We start from the raw sequence: 21,854 nt of genomic DNA on the forward strand, positions 1-21,854 counted from the left end.
GAAAATTCATATTTAGAAAATTAAAATGGACTAAAAAGAGTTTGAGAAATGTCACTTACTTTAAAGGTAGAACTTCGGGGCCCCTGGGTGCCTCAGTCAGTTGGTAAGCGTCTGCCTCCCGCTTGGGTCATGATCTCAGGGTCCTGGGATTGGCCTGTATCTGGCTCCTTGCTCAGTAGGGAGTGTGCTTCTCCCTCTCCCTCTGCCCCCCTCCCCCTGGCGGCTCGTGTTCTCTCTCTCTCTCTCTCATAAATAAATAAAATATTAAAAATATATAAATAAAGGTAGAACTTCAATCTTATAGAGCAAGGGTAATTTTGTCTTCCACAGGACATTTGGTAATTTCCGGAATCATTATTGGTTGTCACAGCTGGGGAGGGAGATGATATTGGCATCTAGTACAGAGAGGCTAGTGTGCTAAACATTGTGCAATGCACAGAAGAGTCCCTTCTGACAAAGAACTATGTCCAAAATGCCAGTAGTGCCAATGTTGAGAAACCCTGTCATGGAGGATGGCAGGGAGTCACACTGGTACTACTGCATAGGTGTCAAAAGTAGAAAGTGAGAATATGAGTCTTCAGACAGTTTATCACTCACAGCACAGCAAATGGCATGAGTTTAAACAGAGTTACTGGTCCCTGTCCCTGGTCTCACAGCATGATGTCATGGGTCTACACGGATGCTGAGCAAGCAGGGAATTGTGCTATAGCTGAGAATCCCATGGCCTAGGAATCAGTACCTTTAGAGCAAAGAGCCAACTTTGTGCCAAACAGCAAGTACCCCCTTGTGGAGTAAACAATTACACAGTTATCGCCATGTGCTTTTCTTGATTTAGTTGCCCATGTGACTAGCTTTAGAAATTGTTTGGTATCAGAAGACAAATAAGCCTTAAAGTTCAGCACACTCAGTAAAGACGTTCAAGGACACTGAAGGTCTATCGGGGACTGCCTCTCCCAATACTCACAAATAAGATGCTAGAAATAAGCACAAGTCATAATGAAGACTCATTCATCTCTGTTGTTCTTGAGGATTTTACATAGAACCACCTCAAGAATCTTCCACATAAGGACTTGTAAATTTAGAGAAGAAAATATACTGTTCATTTGTTTTTCTGCTACATAACCCATAATATCCCTGTGATTCCTTTCTAACATTCTTTTTGTCACCTCCTGAACACCCTGGGCATGGTCCCACCTTAGGGCATTTACATATGTTGTTTCTTGTGCTTGGAATGCTGGTCTACTAGACTACCTCCTCAATTAGCCCTTCCTGGCATCTAAAACCATATATCTGTACATTTTTCTGGCCCAAAGGGATTCCTTTATCCCTTTTCTCTGGTTACTTTTACTCTTTAGTATTTATTCTTTTTTAAAAAATTTTATTTTATTATGTTATATTAATCGCCATACATTACATCATAGTTTTTGATGTAGTGTTCCATGATTCATTGTTTGCATATAACACCCAGTGCTCCATTCAATACATGCCCTCTTTAATACCCATCACCAGGCTAACCCATCCCCCCACACCCCTCCCCACTAGAACCCTCAGTTTGTTTCTCAGAGTCCATAGTTTCTCATGGTTCATCTCCCCCTCCGATTCCCACCTCCTTCATTTTTCTTTTCTTACTATATTCTTCTTTTTTTTTTTTAACATATAATGTATTATTTGTTTCAAAGGTACAGGTCTGCGATTCAACAGTCTTACACAATTCACAGCGCTCACCATAGCACATACCCTCCCCAATGTCTCTCACCCAGCCACCCCATCTGTCCCAGCCCCCACCCTCCAGCAACCCTCGGTTTGTTTCCTGAGATTAAGAATGCCTCATATCAGTGAGATCACATGATACATTTTAAAAGTAATGACAGCCAAAGTAAAGAACCTATTCAGTGAATAAGATCTGTCAATGAGTGAAACTAACATTACATTATAATGTAAGCTTCGAGATGTCAGAGGTTTTAGTTTCACTCATTGACAGATCCTCAGAGTCTAGAAGATAGTGCCTGGAGGTAGGGTAGCTATACAACAAACATTTTCTGAATAGGTTTTTAACTTCCGCTGTCATTACTTTTACTTTTAAAATAGCAACTAAAGTGATTAAACACTAAGAATGATTGAACAATGATTCTTTTTTGTTCTAAAATAAGGAACAATAAGATCCATCATTACTTTTTTTCATCACTATTATCTGAAGTTATTTTGGTATTTACTAAAATTGGTTTTAAAATGAGCTTCCCTGATTATTCTTTAGGAATGATTCATTTGAACTTTGGCAACATTATCAATGAAAAAATTCTTTATGATTTTTAATGGGTCCACATAAGATACCTTCATCTTGCCATACTTTCTTGGGCTCTCTACAGCATCTCATTTTCCTGCACAACTTTATTATTATATTTTTCTCATTTACCTTTTTCTCATTTACCTATTACTCCCACACGTATTTTGCATAGTTGCATACCTACCTTCAATGGTTTCTTACTATATACTTATGTATGTAAATTATTCTGTACAAATTTCCTTTATGGTTTTGTTGTGGAATTGTAAGGATTCACTTAATGTACTACACCAAAATTGTCACAAAACATAGCATTAATATCAATTTTAACTATCTCCTTTTTTCTACAGACTATGCTACATCTAGCTTTTGACAGCTGCTGTATATCAACACTAATGCATTTATTTTTTTTTATATTTTGTAACCTGCTTATTTTATTTAATAATCTATAGACCTTTTTTCACATTCATGATTCTGGCTTTTTTTTTACAACAATCTGAATTTTTTTTTATTTTTTATTGTTATGTTAATCACCATACATTACATCATTAGTGTTTGATGTAGTGTTCCATGATTCATTTTTTGTGCATAACACCCAATGTTCCACGCAGAGCATGCCCTCTTTAATACCCATCACCAGGATAACCCATCCCCCAACCCCCTCCCCTCTAAAAACCTCAGTTTGTTTTTCAGAGTCTATCATCTCTCATGGTTCGTCTCCCCCTCCGACTTACTCCCCTTCATTCTTCCCTTCCTGCTATCTTCTTATTCTTTTTTTTTTCTTATAATATAATGCATTATTTGTTTCAGAGGTACAGATCTGTGATTCAACAGTCTTGCACAGTTCACAGCGCTCACCATAGCACATACCCTCCCCAATGTCTATCACCCAGCCACCCCATCCCTCCCACCCCCCACCACTCCAGCAACACTCAGTTTCTTTCCTGAGGTTAAAAATTCCTCATATCAGCGAGGTCATATGATACATGTCTTTCTCTGATTAAATTATTTCACTCAGCATAATACCCTCCAGTTCCACCCATGTCGTTGCAAATGGCAAGATCTCATTCCTTTTGATGGCTGCATAATATTCCATTGTGTATATATACCACTTCTTCTTTATCCATTCATCTGTTGAAGGACATCTTGGCTCTTTCCACAGTTTGGCTATTGTGCACATTGCTGCTATAAACATCGGGGTGCACGTACCCCTTTGGATCCCTACATTTGTATCTTTGAGGTAAATACCCAATAGTGCAATTGCTGGATTGTATGGTAGCTCTATTTTCAACTGTTTGAGGAACCTCCATACTGTTTTCCAGAGTAGTAGCACCAGCTTGCATTCCCACCAACAGTGTAAGAGGGTTCCCCATTCTCCACATCCCTGCCAACATCTGTCGTTTCCTGACTTGTTAATTCTAGCCACTCTGACTGGTGTGAGGTGGTATCTCATTGAGGTTTTGATTTGGATTTCCCTGATGCCGAGCGACGTTGAGCACTTTTTCATGTGTCTGTTGGCCATTTGGATGTCTTCTTTGGAAAAAATGTCTGTTCATGTCTTCTGCCCATTTCTTGATTGGATTATTTGTTCTTTGGGTGTTGAGTTGGATAAGTTCTTTATAGATTTCAGATACTAGCCCTTTATCTGATATGTCATTTGCAAATATTTTCTCCCATTCTGTCGGTTGTCTTTTGGTTTTGTGGACTGTTTCATTTGCTGTGCAAAAGCTTTTTATCTTGATGAAATCCCAATAGTTCATTTTTGCTCTTGCTTCCCTTGCCTTTGGCGATATTTCTAGGAAGAAGTTGCTGCATCTGAGGTCGAAGAGGTTGCTGCCTGTGTTCTCCTTTAGGATTTTGATGGACTCCTGTCTCACGTTTAGGTCTTTCAACCATCTGGAGTCTATTTTTGTGTGTGGTGTAAGGAAATGGTCCAGTTTCATTCTTCTGCATGTGGCTGTCCAATTTTCCCAACACCATTTGTTGAAGAGACTGTCTTTATTCCATTGGACATTCTTTCCTGCTTTGTCAAAGATTAGTTGACCACAGAGTTGAGGGTCCATTTCTGGGCTCTCTATTCTGTTCCATTGATCTATGTGTGTTTTTGTGCCAGTATCATACTGTCTTGATGATGACAGCTTTGCAAGAGAGCGGGAAGTCCGGAATTGTGATGCCGCCAGCTTTGCTTTTGTTTTCAAGATTCCTCTGTCTATTCGAGGTCTCTCCTGGTTCCATACAAATTTTAGGATTATTTGTTCCATTTCTTTGAAAAAAGTGGATGGTATTTTGATGGGGATTGCACTGAACGTGTAGATTGCTCTGGGTAGCATTGACATCTTCACAATGTTTGTTCTTCCAATCCATGAGCATGGAACGTTTTTCCATTTCTTTGTGTCTTCTTCAATTTCTTTCATGAGTATTTTATAGTGTTCTGAGTACAGATCCTTTGCCTCTTTGGTTAGATTTATTCCTAGGTATCTTATGGTTTTGGGTGCAATTGTAAATGGGATCGACTCCTTGATTTGTCTCTCTTCTGTCTTGTTGTTGGTGTATACGAATGCCACTGATTTCTGTGCATTGATTTTATATCCTGCTACTTTACTGAATTCCTGTAGGAGTTCTAGCAGTTTTGGGGTGGAGTCTTTTGGGTTTTCCACATACAGAATCATATCATCTGCAAAGAGTGAGAGTTGACTTCTTTGCCGATTTCGATGCCTTTGATTTTTTTTTTGTTGTTGTCTGATTGCTGTGGCTAAGACTTCTAATATTATGTTGAATAGCAGTGGTGATAGTGGACATCCCTGCCGCGTTCCTGACCTTAGGGGAAAAGCTCTCAATTTTTCCCCATTGAGAATGATATTTGCTGTAGGTTTTTCATAGATGGCTTTTATGATATTGAGGTATGTACTTTCTATCCCTATACTCTGAAGAGTTTTGATCAAGAAAGGATGCTGTACTTTGTCAAATGCTTTTTCTGCATCTATTGAGAGGATCCTATGATTCTTGTTCTTTCTTTTGTTAATGTATTGTATCACATTGATTGATTGGCAGACGTTGAATCAACCTTGCAGCCCAGGGATAAATCCCACTTGGTCGTGGTGAATAATCCTTTAATGTACTGTTAGATCCTATGGGCTAGTATTTTGGTGAGAATTTTTGCATCCACGTTCATCAAGGATATTGGTCTGTAATTCTCCTTTTTGATGGGGTCTTTGTCTGGTTTTGGGATCAAGGTAATGGTGGCCTCATAAAATGAGTTTGGAAGTTTTCCTTCCATTTCTATTTTTTGGAACTGTTTCAGGAAAATAGGTATTAATTCTTCTTTAAATGTTTGATAGAAATCCCCTGGGAAGCTATCTGGCCCTGGGCTTTTGTTTGTTGGGAGATTTTTGATGACTGCTTCAATTTCCTTAGTGGTTATAGGTCTGTTCAGGTTTTCTATTTCTTCCTGGTTCAGTTTTGGTAGTTGATACATCTCTAGGAATGCACCCATTTCTTCCAGGTTATCTAATTTGCTGGCATAGAGTTGCTCATAATATGTTCTTATAATTGTTTGTATTTCTTTGGTGTTGGTTGTGATCTCTCCTCTTTCATTCATGATTTTGTTGATTTGGGTCATTTCTCTTTTCTTTCAATAAGGTTGGCCAGGGGTTTATCAATCTTATTAATTCTTACAAAGAACAAGCTCCTAGTTTTGTTGATCTGTTCTACTGTTCTTCTGGTTTCTGTTTCATTGATTTCTGCTCTGATCTTTCTTATTTCTCTTCTCCTGCTGGGTTTAGGCTTTATTTGCTGTTCTTTCTCCAGCTCCTTTAGGTGTAGGGTTAGGTTGTGTAGTTGAGACCTTTCTTGTTTCTTGAGAAAGGCTTGTATTGCTATATACTTTCCTCTTAGGACTGCCTTTGCTGTATCCCAAAGATTTTGAACAGTTGTGTTTTCATTTTCATTGGTTTCCATGAAATTTTTTTAATTCTTCTTTAATTTCCTGGTTGACCCATTTATTCTTTAGTAGGATGCTCTTTAGCCTCCATGTATTTGAGTTATTTCCGACTTTCCTCTTGTGATTGAGTTCTAGTTTCAAAGCATTGTCGTCTGAAAATATGCAGGGAATAATCCTAATGTTTTGGTATTGGTTGAGACCTGATTTGTGACCTAGGATGTAATCAATTCTGGAGAATGTTCCATGGGCACTAGAGAAGAATGTGTATTCCGTTGCTTTGGGTTGGGATGTTCTGAATATGTCTCTGAAGTTCATTTGGTCCAGTGTTTCATTTAATGTCTTTATTTCCTTATTGATCTTTTCTTAGATGATCTGTCCATTTCAGTCAGGGGGGTGTTAAATCCCCCACTATTATTGTATTGTTGTCAATGTGTTTCTTTGCTTTTGTTATTAATTGCCTTATATAATTGGCTGCTCCCATGTTAGGGGCATAGATATTTACAATTGTTAGATCTTCTTGTTGGTTAGACACTTTAAGTAAGATATAGTGTCCTTCCTCATCTCTTATTACAGTCTTTGTTTTAAAATCTAATTTGTCTGATATAAGAATTACCACCCCAGCTTTCTTTTGGTGTCCATTAGCATGGTAAATGGTTTTCCATCCCCTCACTTTCAATGTGGTGGTGCCTTTGGGTCTAAAATGAGTCTCTTGCAGACAGCATATCGATGGGTCTTGTTTTTTAATCCAATCTGATAGCCTGTGTCTTTTGATTGGGGCATTTAGCCCATTTACATTCAGGGTAACTATTGAAAAGAATGAATTTAGTGCCATTGTATTGCCTGTAAGGTGACTGTGACTGTATATTTTCTGTGTTCCTTTCTTATCTATGCTGCTTTTAGGCTCTCTCTTTGCTTAGAGGACCCCTTTCAATATTTCTTTTAGGGCTGGTTTTGTGTTTGCAAATTCCTTTAGTTTTTGTTTGTCCTGGAAGCTTTTTATCTCTCCTTCTATTTTCAATGACAGCCTAGCTGGATATAGTATTCTTGGCTGCATATTTTTCTCGTTTAGTGCTCTGAAGATATCATGCCAGTCCTTTCTGGCCTGCCAGGTCTCTGTGGATAGGTCTGTTGCCAATCTAATATTTCTACCATTATAGGTTACATATCCCTTCTCCCGAGGTGCTTTCAAGATTTTCTCTTTGTCTCTGAGACTCGTAAGTTTTACTATTAGATGTCGGGGTGTTGACCTATTTTTATTGATTTTGAGAGGGGTTCTCTGTGCCTCCTGGATTTTGATGCCTGTTTTCTTCCCCACATTAAGGAAGTTCTCTCTTATAATTTGCTCCAATATACCTTCTGCCCCTCTCTCTCTTTCTTCTTCTTCTGGGATCCCAATTATTCTAATGTTGTTTCATCTTATCGTATCGCTTATCTCTCGATTTCTGCCCTCGTGATCCTGTAGTTGTTTCTCTCTCTTTTTCTCAGCCTCTTTATATTCCATCATTTGGGCTTCTATATCGCTGATTCTCTCTTCTGCCTCATTTATCCTAGCAGTTAGTGCCCCCATTTTTGATTGCACCTCATGAATAGCCTTTTTGATTTTGACTTGGTTAGATTTTAGTTCTTTTATTTCTCCAGAAAGGGCTTCTCTAATAACTTCCACGCTTTTTTCAAGCCCAGCTAGTATCTTTAAAGTCACAATTCTGAAATCTAGGTCCGACATCGTACTAATGTCCGTATTGAGTAAGTCCTTGGCAGACGGTACTACCTCTTGTTCTTATTGCTTAGGTGATTTTTTTGTTTTGTTTTGTCATTTTGTTCAGAGGAGAATAGATGAATAAGAGAACAAAATGTAACAGGTTAACAACGTCCCCAGCAAATATACTCTATACAAATCAGAAAAGACCTGAAACCAAGGGAAAAGAAAGGGAAAGAAAGAAAAAAGAAAGAGAAAAAAAAAGAAAAAGATAAGGATAAAAACAAACAAAAACAGAACAAAACAAACAAAAAAAAACAGAATATGATCAAATATGATCAGGCTAGTGCATAGATCAGTGCCACACACTAGATTTTTGGTGTATTTTTGTCTGTCAGAAGAAAGTGCCTCCTAAAATTTTAAAGGAAGAAAGACTTATATATGTACAAAATAAGTGTTGATAGAATGAAGGGATGGAAGATGACTGTAAAGATCAAAATTATAAAAGGTTTTATAAACAGAATTGATAAGATAAGAAGTTGTTTGAAAAAGAAAGATTTAAAAAAAAAAAGAAAAGAAAAAAATGTGATCAGGCAGGAGACTAGAACAAAGCCATACACTAGTGATATAGGATATATTTTGATCTGTTAGAAGAAACTGTATATCAAAATTTTAAAGAGAGAAGAACTTATATATATATATATATATATATATATATATATATATATATGCCAAAAATAAGGGTAACTACTATCAAGGGATAAAATATGACTCTAAAAGTGAAAAATAAAAAATGTTTTTTTTAAAAAAGGGATTGATAAGATGTTGGTTGAAAAAGGGAAAAAGAAAAATTCAAAAAAAACAAAAACAAAAAACAGTTAAAAAATTAACTTTGAAAAACTAATGTATCATGGTAAAAAAAGCCACGAGTTCTATGTGCAGTATTCCCCTAGCGCTGGAGTTCTCCCGTTCTCCTTGATCGGTAAACTTGGTCTTGGCTTGCTTGCTGTTCGTGCTGATCTTCTGGGGGAGGGGCCTGTTGCTGTGGTTTCCAAATGTCTTTGCTGGAGGCCGAATTGCCCCGCCCTTTGTCGGTCAGGGCTAACCAAGCTGCTCGGGTTTGCTCTCGGGAGCTTTTGTTTCCTGCAAGCTCTTGGTGCAGCTTTGGAGGACCAGGGTGAAAATGGCGGCCTCCCAATCTCCACCCGGAGGAGCTGAGAACTCGGGGCCCCACTCCTCAGTGCGCCCCCAGAGAAAAGCAGTCACTCCCGTCTCCCTGGTCTCCGGCTGCACTCCGTGCTCACCCGGCCTGTGACTGAGCATTTCTATCTCTGGCACCCGACCCTGTATGGAGTCTCCAAACCCAGCAGTTCCCTGCGGTGCACTACTGCGCCGCTCCTCCCCGGGGAGGAAGGGGAGTCTCCCCGGCTCTGCCGCTTGTTGGGTCCCTGTTGGAGGAGCAGTGGCCCAGCTGGGCCGTGGATCACAGTTTATGGCAACCCTGAGCTGAGAGCCCGCGCCTCGGCTCCGTCTCTGCAGCCGGCTTCCTCACTCCGGTACCTGGGAGCTCTGCTGCACTCAGGCACCTCCGGTCTTTCTGTGACCCTGAGGGTCCTGAGTCCACACTGTCCCGCGAGGGTTCCACCCCCTGCTTAGCCACTGGAGCAACATCCCTCAGTGGAGCCAACTTCTAAAAGTTCTGATTTTGTGCTCCGCGGCTCTATCACTTGCCAGAAGTGGCCAACGGAGGCGCCCTCCCCCGCCGTCTATCCTCCCGAATATCTCCTTGGATTCACTTCTCCGCATGTCCTACCTTCCAGAAAGTGGTCGCTTCTCTGTTCAGAGAGTTGTTGCTACTCTCTTCTTCGGTCTCCTGTTGAGTTCGTAGGTGTTCAGAATGGTTTGATCCCTATTCAGCTGAATTCCTGAGACCAGACTAAATTCAGGTCTCCTACTTCTCCACCATCTTGCTCCACCCCCCAACACTAATGCATTTCTAAAACCATTCTTTTTTTATTTTATTACATTATAAAAGTAATTTAAAAGTAATTAATGGACTACTTTTATTTAGTTTGGTAGAAAATTCCCAAATGGTGCACCTTCCTTCCATATATTCCTCACATTTTCCCCTGGTAGTAACATCTTTCATAACAGTACTAAAGTTACCAAAACTAGAAAAGTAATTTTGATACAATACTATTAACTAAAGACCTTAAGCAAATTCCACCAGCTTTTCTATAATGAATTTAACACTTACATTTTCTCATTCTTATGTACCCAATAAGAGCACCTCAGTTTTTTCTTTTAATATTTGACTTCCCTTGATATGCACATTTGTTTATTCTCTACATTGTGGGCCATCAAATATATTTTGGTAAGAAAATAAAGTGATAGTTTATTGAGAATAATGATTTTTATTGGAAAGTTGGTAAAACGTCCTTCCCTTCAGTGACCTTACTCTATCCCTTCCCCTTTATATCTCGCTTTTTTTTTCTTAGTGAATCATTGCTGATACTAACTTTCTTTGACTCTTGCTTCGATTTACAATTTTTCTTTACAATTTTGGAGATCAAACTTTAACATAAAATAGTTGATTTGACTACTAACTTAATGGGGTCCTTGTGAATCAGTTTACTTTTCTGGAGCTTTGTTTCATTATTTATACAATGTAGACATTGAACTATATGATTCTTTAGCTTCATTTTATCTCTAAAATACTGACTTTATAACTAGTTTCCTGCCTAGTTTTATTATTACATTTTTTCCTGACTCACTGCTTCAGTTTTGTAAGGCTACCTGTGGACCAGTGAGGGTTGTCACTATGTGTGTTTACTTAGATATTTATAGAAGGATTTTTGCAAGGTAAATTTTTAAGGACTTCCTTTTTCTCATTTACCTATTACTCTCACACGTATTTTGCCTATTTTGTTTTCCCTGTGGGTATTAATGTGGGTCTGAAACAACTATATTTTGGTTTAATTTAGGATGCTAAGGTAAGTTCCAGGGGGATGTCACACATTTTTTTGTCATGGTAATTATAAATATAATGAAGACTTAAAGCCTCTGGCCTAATTTGGAATTTAATGATCAGTATCTTTCCCTACAGCATGATGCCTAAGCAAAGTGTGAGTTACTTTGTTTTCTTTTAAAAGTTCTGTGAAAAGTATCAATTGAAGTGATACAACTATTTGAATGTTTAAATGACCAAATTCAAAACTATGAAACATATTAGAAAACATTAATAAAAAGTCACTTTCTATGAAATTAAATTGCTCAAGCAACTTCTAATGTAGTTGCCTTTTCATCTGCTATGAAAGAGATTGAGTAATTTAGTATTAATGCAATAAGTTCCAAAATGTTTTATATTCGTAAATTATAACTTAGTTCGTGGGACTAAAAGGAATATTCAAGAATAGCTGTATTATTTGGGGCGCCTGGGTGGCTCAGTTCGTTAAGCGACTGCCTTCGGCTCAGGTCATGATCCTGGAGTCCCGGGATCGAGTCCCACATCAGGCTCCCCTGCTCAGCGGGGAGTCTGCTTCTCCCTCTGACTCTCCTCCCCCTCATGCTGTCTCTCATTCTCTCTCTCTCAAATAAATAAATAAAATCTTTAAAAAAAAAAAAAAAAAAAGAATAGCTGTATTATTTTGTGTTCAGAAGTTAAAGCAATTTTTGCTCTGTTCTCTCTTGGTAAGTAGGCAGAATTGGTTGGTAAAAGGGCATTAATGGAAATTACTTTCTCTCTCCCCATTCACAATGAGGATGCATATTTTGTATTCTTTCATGAGATGGTCAGTCAGGTGCAGCCAGGGCAGGAGACAGAGGAGAGGCTCAGGAAAACAAAGCTGATGATATTCACAAGTCTGAGAGACAGAAAGCACAGCACAACACACAGGGCCACGTAGGAAAGACAACAGGGTGGTGGTCGGAAGGTCAAAGACAGGAGTGAGGGGAAAGCATTAACTAATAGCCTTTATTGGCATTTCTGGCGGAAAGGTAAAGCAGGGTAGGATAAACACTTTAGAATTGCCTAGTGTGAATAATTCCATTGGTTTTTAAATAACAGGGCTAATAGTTGCCTGGTATCTGGCCTGGGGATGATTTTAAAGCAGAGGACTATTGCCTCCTGGGCTGCAGACCAGATAGAAGAGGTAATAGCTCTGGATTGGCTAATTTTTGTTTGTGTTTTTGTTTTCTTTTATTGAAGTATAGTTAACTCACAGTGTTACATTAATTTCAGGTGTACAATGTAGGGATTGGGCAACTTTATACATTAGGCTATGTTCACCACAAGTGGAGCTATTATCTGTCAACATACAACCCTATTACATTATCATTGACTGTATTCCCTATTTTGTACCTTTCATCCCTGTAACTTATTCATTACATAACTGGAAGCCTATATCTCTTGTTCCCCTTCATCCATTTTGCTCATCTCCCACCCACCTCCCCTTTGGCAACCATCAGTTTGTTCTCTGTATTTATGGGTCTATTTCTGTTTTGTTTGCTTCCTTCTTTCTTCATTTTTATGGGTTTTTTTTTTATTCTACATATAAGTGAAATCATGTGATATTTGTTTTTCTCTGACTTATATCACTTAGCTTAATATCCTCTAGGTCCATTCATGTTGCAATGGTAAGATCTCATTCTTTTTTATGGCTGAGTAATATCCGTGTGTGTGTGTGTGTGTGTGTGTGCATCTCATCTTTTTTATCCATTCATCTATTGATGTATACCTGAGTTGCTTCCATATCTTTGCTATTGTAAATAATGCTGCAATAAACATAAGGGTGCATGTATATTTTTGAATTAGTGTTTTTGTCTTCTTTGGATAAATACCGAGTAGTAGAATTACTGGATCATATGGTATTTCTATTTTTAATTTTTTGAGACACCTCCAATCTGTTTCTTTTTTTTTTTTAAGATTCATTTATTTATTTGAGAGAGAAAGAGAGAAAGAGAGTATGAGCAGGGGGAGAGAGAGAGAGAGGGAGAGAATCTCAAGCAGATTCCCTATTGAGAGCGGAGCCCAGTGGGGGTTCAATCTCACTACCCTAAGATCATGACCTAAGCCGGAACCAAGAGTCAGACACTGAACCAACAGAGCCACCCAGGTGCCCCTCCATATTGTTTTTTATAGTGGCTGCACCAGTTTGCATTCCCACCAATAGTACATGAAGATTTCCTTTCCTCCATATTCTCTCCAACACTTGTTGTTTCTTGTCTTTTTGATCCCAGCTATCCTGGCAGGTATGAGGTGATATTTTATTTTATTTATCTTTTCATGTGTCTGTTAGCCATCTATATGTCTTCTTTGGAAAAATGCCTCCTCAGGTCCTCTACCCGTTTTTTAATCAGATTATTTGGGGTTTCTTTGGTGTTGAGTTGTAAAAGTTCTTTTTTTTTTTTTTTAAGATTTTATTTATTTATTTGACAGAGAGAGAGACAGAGAGGGAACACAAGCAGGGGGAGTGGGAGAGGGAGAAGCAGGTTTCCTGCTTAGCAGGGAGCCCGATGAGGGGCTCAATCCCAGAACCCTGAGATCATGACCTGAGCCGAAGGCAGTCGCTTAACCAACTGAGCCACCCAGGCGCCCCGAGTTGTAAAAGTTCTTTTCATATTTTGGATACAAACCCCTTATCAGATATATCATTTGTGAATATCTTCTCATTCAGTAAGTTGCTGTTTTGTTTTGTTGATGGTTTCCTTTGTTGTGTAAAATCTTTTTATTTTGGGGTAGTCCCAGTAGTTTAGTTTTGCTTTTGATTCTGTTGCCTAAGGAAACAAATCCAGAAAAATATTGCTAAGGCCCAAGTCAAAGAAATTGCTGACTTTGTTTTCTCCTAGGAGTTTCATGGTTTCATGTCTCACATTTAGGTCTTTAAGCCATTTTGAATTTATCTTTGTGTATGACATAAGAAAGTGGACCAGTTTAATTATTTTGCATGTAGCTATCCAATTTTCCCCATAATATTTATTGAAGAGACTGTCTTTCCCCCATTACACATTCTTCCTGCTTCAATGGGTACTGACCATGTAAGTGTGGGTTTATTCCTGGGCTCTCTCTTCTGTTCCATTGATTCACATGTCTGTTTTTGTGCCAGTATCATACCATTTGATTTCTATAACTTTGTCGTACATCTTGAAATCTGGGATTGTGATAACTACAGCTTTGTTTCCTTTCTCAAGTTTAGTTTAGTTATTTGGGGTCTTTGGTGGTTTCATACAAAACTTTGGCTGAAAGTTTTGTGGCTGCTTTCTTTCTTTAGTATTATTTGTTCTAGTGAAGTGAAAAATGCTGTTGATATTTTCATAGGAATTGCATTGAATCTGTAGATTGCTTTGGGAAATACGGACATTTTAACAATATCAGTTCTTCTAAATGGGTTGGTTAGTTTGTATGTCAAAGGCATGTTCCTGGCTGGGCCCTTTGCTGTCTCTAAGATTTGATTATCCCCAGCACAGGTAATCTCACTCTAGCTGGAAAAGTTCTTTTAAAGATGTCAACATATCATAATTTACAAAAAATAAAAACATTTAAAAATATTTACAATACAACTCTGATATTATTTAAAAATTAGTAGTGGGCTATTATAAAAATGAGCTATATACTCGTTGCATGTCTGTAATGCATTCTTAAATTGGAAGCATCTCTGTCCTCCATAGTGTGTACTTTCCAGAATTTCATCTGAAAAGAATGAATGTGAAGAATATCTTTCTTCTGCTCAGAGCATTCAGCAAAATAATTTCCAGGTCACAGGTTTAATAAGGTTCTTCAGAGAAACAGAACAAATAGAACGTATGCATAAAGAGAGAGAGAGAGATAATTTGAAGAATTGGCTTGCACAGTTGTGGAGGATGGCAAGTCAAAAATCTAGAGGGTAGTCTGACAGGTTGTAGACTCAGGGAAGAGTTGATTCTGTACCTCAAGTCTGAAGATAGTTTAGAAACTCAATTCCCTCTTCCTTAGGGGACTTTAGTCTGCTTTCTCTTAAAGCTTTCATCTAACTGGATGAGACTAACCCACATTATGGAGGGTAATCTGCTTTCCTCCAAGGGTATGGATTTAAATGTTAATATCACCTAAAAAAATACCTTCACGGCAATATCCAGACTTATGTTTAACCAGATCTGTATACCTTGGCCTAGCCAAATTGACTCATAGAATTAACTATTACACATGGCTAGCTGAACAAAATGCTTCAAGATGTGGTAGTATAAATCAATAAATAATTCCCATAAGAGTAATAGCCTGGAACCCAAAAATGATTATTATTTGTAGTCATATTTGCACACTAATTTGTTTGTTCATCTGTCTACATTTATTAAAGAATACCAATTTATGACTTCTATGACTTTTCTTGGGAGATAGTTCTCCATGAATCACTCACATTTCTGCATGTCTTAGAGTGAAACAATTATTGCCTTTTAGTCTGAAGTATTCTTTCAAAGATGTTTGTATAGGAAAGAGCCTTAGAAGAAGAGATAGTTTACACCTACAGTGTAAAGGGCAGCCTTGTTTATTGCCCTTTATAAAAAGATTTGGGTTTTCTAACTTCAGAATTATTTTTTGTAATACAACTCACTGATTGTGAATACATCTAAAATGGCCCAACCCAGTCATCCCCATGGGACTTTGGAGTGAAAGGAACTGATACCAGTTCTGCTGAAGACCATAGTGCTTGCTATGCCATGAGTAATAAAGTCCTTTATATTTGACTTACAAGTCTTGTGTCTTCCACTATCATCTATGAACCGGTAATGGACTAAGTTGTTAGTTTGAAAGTAGGGTAAAAACTCAGTTCTTAACAATTCTTGAAACTGTCTGTTCAATTATCATTTTAGATTACTTTATTGGCAACTATGATGCTTACCATGATACTCTCATTAATCTTACCTATGCTCATCACTTTATCAAAGACGAAATATGTGAATGTGATAGAGAGACAATCTGTATCACCCTCGTCCCAAATGGAAACTAACAATGTGATTTTGATGATAAAAGGAAGCTACTATGTAATATAGTCTGTTCATCTTAAAATAAAACCCTATATGAACTTTACACATCTCTTTGAACACAACAACAAAGCATTTTGTTCTGATTGAGAGGAGCTTGTGTATTTACCCTCTTGGACCTATTAATTGATCTGAGGAAGGACCTGGAATGAAAATGAGGATGAGAACATCAGCCTCAGCTGGCCGTGGGGGACGGATAATACAGAAGACGTCAGTCTGGCCAAAGATTCCTGTAACCTCAGGAGATAGGAAATTCAGCAGGCAAGCTTAACTGCCACACTATTAATTAAATCAACTTCATTCACTCATGTCAGATACATATAAGCTGTGATGCCTCAGGCCACATTGAAATACACAAAGAGGATTTGGATTAATTGACTACGTGAATATGAGGCAGGAGAATTGTCCAAGTACTGACTCTGAATTGTTCAAGTGCTGACTTTGAGGCAAGGTAAAGCATCTCTGGCCCTAAGCATGTCTACATGGCATACTATTTGAGGCATGTGATCATCCTCTGCACTCATGGAAACTCTTTTGTAATACTTAATTCCAGCTCAGAAAAATATTTTTCACATTACAGATAGAAAATCCTTAAGGATACATTGGGAAAATATAGGCATTGTGTTTTTATAATGCCAATTGTCATGTATAATTTCCAATTAATTCCTCAGTATGTTAATCAGATTCTCTTATAAAGGATCAAGACTTACAGAGATCCAGTCTATGCACCTTAATGAAACTAAAGCCTTTGCCGTTTAAAAAAAAAAAAAAAAATCTGGGACCCATTTTTAAAAATAAATAATTTTGTTTTAAATATATAAAACTTTAATCCTCTTCTGTTCCATAAAATGTGTAATGATACAAATCAGACGTGTAATGGTGTTTTAGAAGTATGTTTTTCTCTACTCTTTTTAAAATGCTTATTTTATCTAGTCCTGGGTATTAAATTAATTTAAATAACTTTTCTAATTACTTCTTTTAAATCCACATAATTATTCTCTTTAATTTACATAAATTGTATTATCTCCTATTCATCCTCATTTCCTAAATGGTAAATATCACCTATAACAAATTGCTATCTTCAAGAATTTTTCACTTAAGTGAAAAGTCTGGCTTTTGATGATCGTGTGTGTGTGTGTGTTTGTGTGTTTTAGCATACTACTCATATATTATGCCCATTTATAAAAGTTATTCTTAAAATACCAGAACAGTATTTACAAAGGAAAAATGATGGAAAATTTAATAATTTGAGCCAAAACAATATGTTAATCAAAACAGTATGCATTCACAGAGTGCATTAAAAAGTCTATTTTTAATCTGAAGTATATAGATAAATGTCTCAATTCTCACTTAGAATGGAACATGTAAATATGTTAATTAAAAAAATATAAGAAAACATTATCTACTGGAACTTTTTTCTTCTTTCTCTTTTTCTTTCTTTCTTTCTTTTTTTTTGAAGGAGTTTCGAACATGTTGAGAGTCCTTCCCTATTGATAAATGAAAATGAATATTTTGTTAAACTTAAGGGCAATTTTGCCAGATTAAAAAATACACATTTATAATATTTTTTTGCTCTTAGTTATATAATAATAATAATAATAATATAGTAGTGAATGTTGATTTTGGAATGTAGAATACTTGAACTCCACCAAAAGATATCAAAGCAATCTACTCTATCAAGTTTTACCAACTTTATCAAACAGCTTTCTTATATTTGAAGTCATGTGTTTTCTCAAGCTGGTAACTCATATCTCTGTAGTCATCTATGTTTGTTTGAAATTTGAGTGACATCAACTTTCATATGTCCTGATCACCTGGTTGAAGGATTTTGGTCATAGAGTCCCTAATAGTCCATTGCAGGTAGGCTCCAACCAAACTTTTTCAATAAAAAATCAAATTTACATAAAACCAGTGTCCTATGTCTTAGTGTTACATCAGTCATTGGCTCATTAAAGGCAGGTACCGAATGGTACAAAGTCAGAATACTTTATCAATGTATAGTTATTGAAAAAGGGATTCACTAGTTGTTCAGTCTTTGTCCTACAAGAGAAGAAATCTCTCCATACCTTATTAAAGATATCCTAGAAAGATTCCTGATTTGCACATAGACTGTTTTATGAGTTTCTTTATTTTAGAATTGTATTCAGCCTCATTCTTCCCACAATGGAAAACAAACAAACAAAACACACACACATACACACACACACACACGCACACACAGCTAAAAAATACTAGGCCAAGGTGTCTGAGTGGCTCAGTCGGTTAAGAGTCCAAGTCTTGATTTTGGCTCAGGTCATGATCTCAGGGTTGTGAGATTGAGCCCCGCTTGGGGCTCAGTACTAAGCAGAAGTCTGCTTGAGATTTTCTGTCTTCCTCTCTCTCTGCCCCTTCCCCCCACTCTTGCTCTCTCTCTCTCAAATAAATAAACAAATATTTAAAAAGAACCACTAAGCTAATTGTTTCATTTCTATCTTAATAGACTAGATAGGTAGCTACAGGGAAACTTATAATGATAATGATATTATTAGTAATAATATTAATAACAATATTTATGTAACATTTACCATGCGCTGACTATTATTTTAAGGATTTTGCACATATTCATTCATTTAATCTTAAGCCAATCCTATGAGTTAAGCACTATCATTACACCCATTTTAAAGATTAGGAAATTGAGGAGTAGAAAGGTTAAGTGAATTCACTCAGAGATATGGTGAGTGGCAGGGCCTAGGTCTTGTAATTTCAGAACTTGTGATCCTAATCACTCCTTTATGCTGTTCAAGCATTTCATTTTTCAAAGAAAAAGCAACCAATGTAATTAGGGACAGAATCCTCCCAATTTTGGAATTCAATTCCATTTCACTCTTACTTACTATTTATTCACAACTGACTCTGCATATACTATTTCTAGGTGAAGTTGGCCACTGGTCAAAATGCAAGGACATATTATTAAATAATCATTCTCAGAGAGAAAAATATGAGGAATATTTCTATCAAGTAATACTCATAAGGCAAAGAGCCAGGGCATATATAGAATTTTTTATCCTGATAAATTAGTAAAAGCTAACATATTTTGGGAATTGAGAATATTGTAGGCAGTATGCTAAGTGCTTTCCATGTAGTAGCTAAGTTACCCCTTGTTATCACCTTGTGATGTAGGTGCTATGATTACCTTCACTTGATGATTGGAGAAATTAAAGATCAAAGTGACTGAGTTGCTTATCTAAGTGTCAGAAACAAAATTTCAATCCACATAGTATTGCAACTGCTTCATATGAAAAATAAATAAAAAGTGTCAAGTTAGATGTCAACAGGAAATTTATAAAAATAAGAGAGCTATTGAAGATGGAAGTGTTCGTGCCAGAGTAGATTTCAAATGTAATACAATTTTTGAAAACTGACTAACAAGATAAAAATCAGCCACAGACTATTAATAAATATAAAGGAAAAGAGTAAACAGCTATTATTTTTCCATTATGCCAGAGCAAGAAAGTGCTCAGTAAAATTAAGTGTCAATAAAGTAAAGACAAAATTAAACTTTTTTTCTAAGCATAGACACAATTAACCTCTGAAAATGACTCATACCGGATGGTAATGAAGCAGATAGCTTAGTGAAATTGAGAACATATCTGATTCACTATAATGGGATTTTCAGTTAGATCAAATCACATGTTGTATTAATCATCCTGAGTCAGGGCACATGCTGATGAGCAGAAAGGGTCACCAAAGAAAATTTTATTTTTCTCCAAGGCCAGAAGGGTCATGATTAAAAAACAGGATAATAGTAAATATTCATTACATGTGCATATGAGGGAATATCAGGAAGATGTGCCCATAGTGTGTCAATCAGCACTTCTGTCTCTAGTGTTTTGTCCAGTGAGCTCCAGTTCTCTACCTCATCCCTGGGAGGAAAGGAGACAAAGGCTCCCTTGGTTTTGAGAGAAGAAAAGGCATTCACGGCAATTTCTTATGCAGCAGAGAAATGGAACTGCCTTTATGATGCTGTAGACAGTTTGGAAGGTTGTTCATCAAATGGCGAAAAGCGAGAGCAGGACTCACCCCAGGAATAGTGCAGTTTTAAAGATCTTTACACTGGGGATCAGCTGACTTGGATTTTTGTTCCAATTCTACCACTTCTTGCGTGATAATAGACGATAACCCTTCACTTTAAAGTGTTGGCATTTTCCTTTCTGTAAAGGTTTGAATTAGTTGAACTCATATAAGATTATGTATTTATAATATCTCTTTGAATTACCACTGCCTGTATCTTACAGAAGTCTGAATAGTGTCCTTTTAAAAATAAGTCTAGAATGGGGCACCTGAGTTGCTCAGTCAGTTAAGCATCTGCCTTCGGCTCAGGTCATGATCCTGGGGTCTTGGGATGAAGCCTCACGTTGTCAGTGGGCTCCCTGCTTAGTAGGGAGCCTGCTTCTGCCTCTGCCCCTCCCCCTGCTTGTGCTCTCTCCCTCCCCGCCCACTGTCAAATAAATAAAATCTTAAAAAAATAAGTCTAGAATATAGAGAATTATTTCAGTGTTTCTTTGGGATTCACTGTTCATACAGTTCCATGATGAAAACCTGTTCGGGGCTTTCAAAGGTATGCTTCTGCTGGACCTGGTCATCTCTTGGCAAGAGGGCATTCCTATTATTTTGATTACTCAAATTGTATATTGCAAGTTTCAATATGCTTACTTTTTGAACATAGTACTTGTTCATATTACTTGATTTTTTTTTTCTAAACAGTCTGTATCACTATATTTATGTTCTGGGAATTTTCTCCCTTTGCTGTGCCATCCCTTGTATTTTCCTGTTTTCCTGCAGATCACTGTTTCATTTAAAATATATCGAGACAGGGCCTGTCATTCACATAAAATGGCACTCAAAATAAAATTGAAAAATATGCTATGGAATGATATTTTCCAAAATGAGACTATAAAGAACGCATGAATCAGAATTCATTCCTTTTTGAATTAAACATTTCTGAACTAGAACATAAGCAGTGTGCGCTATTGTAAAATGTGTTGCTCTCTTGTTTTTTCTTTTTACAGATCTTGATAATGTGGAAGGCATTGCTGTGGACTGGATTGGAAATAACCTTTACTGGACAAATGATGGTCATAGGAAGACCATTAATGTAGCCAGGCTGGAAAAAGCTTCTCAGAGTCGGAAGACTCTTTTAGAAGGAGAAATGTCCCATCCCAGAGGGATTGTGGTGGATCCTGTTAATGGGTATGTTATATTTTATCAGTTTGATATGAGGAAAATATTGTTTTTTTGTATATTTAGTAGTAGCAAGTTTGATTTAAACTCACACATGAATGGCCTGAATGGGAAAAGTTACTCATTTAATGATTTTCTCTTGTAGAAAATGTGCTAAATAAACGTGTCAAAATACACTTAACTGAAATAAACAGATTATTTGTATAAAAGATATATTTATTTGATTTACTCAGACAAGGACTATAATTCTCCATTTTAGACTGCCTGACACCAAGATAAATAATCAATTGAGATAATCAATCAATTTATATTTTAAAGGGTATTAAAATTGAATGTATTCAGAAAATAGAAAAGATTTGTTTTGTACATTTACTGTGGGCCAGACATTTTGTTAAACAGGTTCACTAATCCTCACAATAATCTTTTGAACTAGTTGCTATTCTCATCTTTGTCTTACAAAGGAGAAATTGATAACTGATTTATAAAAGAGCATTAAATTATTAAGTGACCAAGTAGATATTTAAACCCCAGCAGTCTGTCTCCAAGAATTTGCTCAGAGCTACACTATAGTCCACTACTTTTTACTAGTCAAGGTTAGTAGTCACATAATTCTAGACATAACCATAGTTTTTATGTACTACTTGTTTTAGGATGGAATAGTTTGTGTAATTCTCAGGAATATATTTTTCCCATTACCTGAA

At 36.9% G+C, this 21,854-nt stretch overlaps 1 protein-coding gene across 2 annotated transcripts in view; it reads left to right on the plus strand.

Annotated features, from left to right (window-relative positions):
- The window catches only part of LRP1B (LDL receptor related protein 1B), a 1,880,289-nt gene that overhangs the window by 1,094,063 nt on the left and 764,372 nt on the right, over positions 1-21,854 (plus strand). For both annotated transcript variants that reach the window (XM_088022156.1, XM_088022157.1), the window contains one exon: positions 20,982-21,162. In XM_088022156.1, coding sequence (XP_087878282.1) covers positions 20,982-21,162 — 181 coding nt within the window. The remainder of the gene's footprint in view (positions 1-20,981; positions 21,163-21,854) is intronic.

Source organism: Eumetopias jubatus, unplaced genomic scaffold (assembly GCF_037043125.1).
Source record: "Eumetopias jubatus isolate StellerSeaLion01/CBP00866 unplaced genomic scaffold, mEumJub1_p1.0 scaffold_3, whole genome shotgun sequence".
Classification (NCBI taxonomy): Eukaryota; Metazoa; Chordata; class Mammalia; order Carnivora; family Otariidae; genus Eumetopias; species Eumetopias jubatus.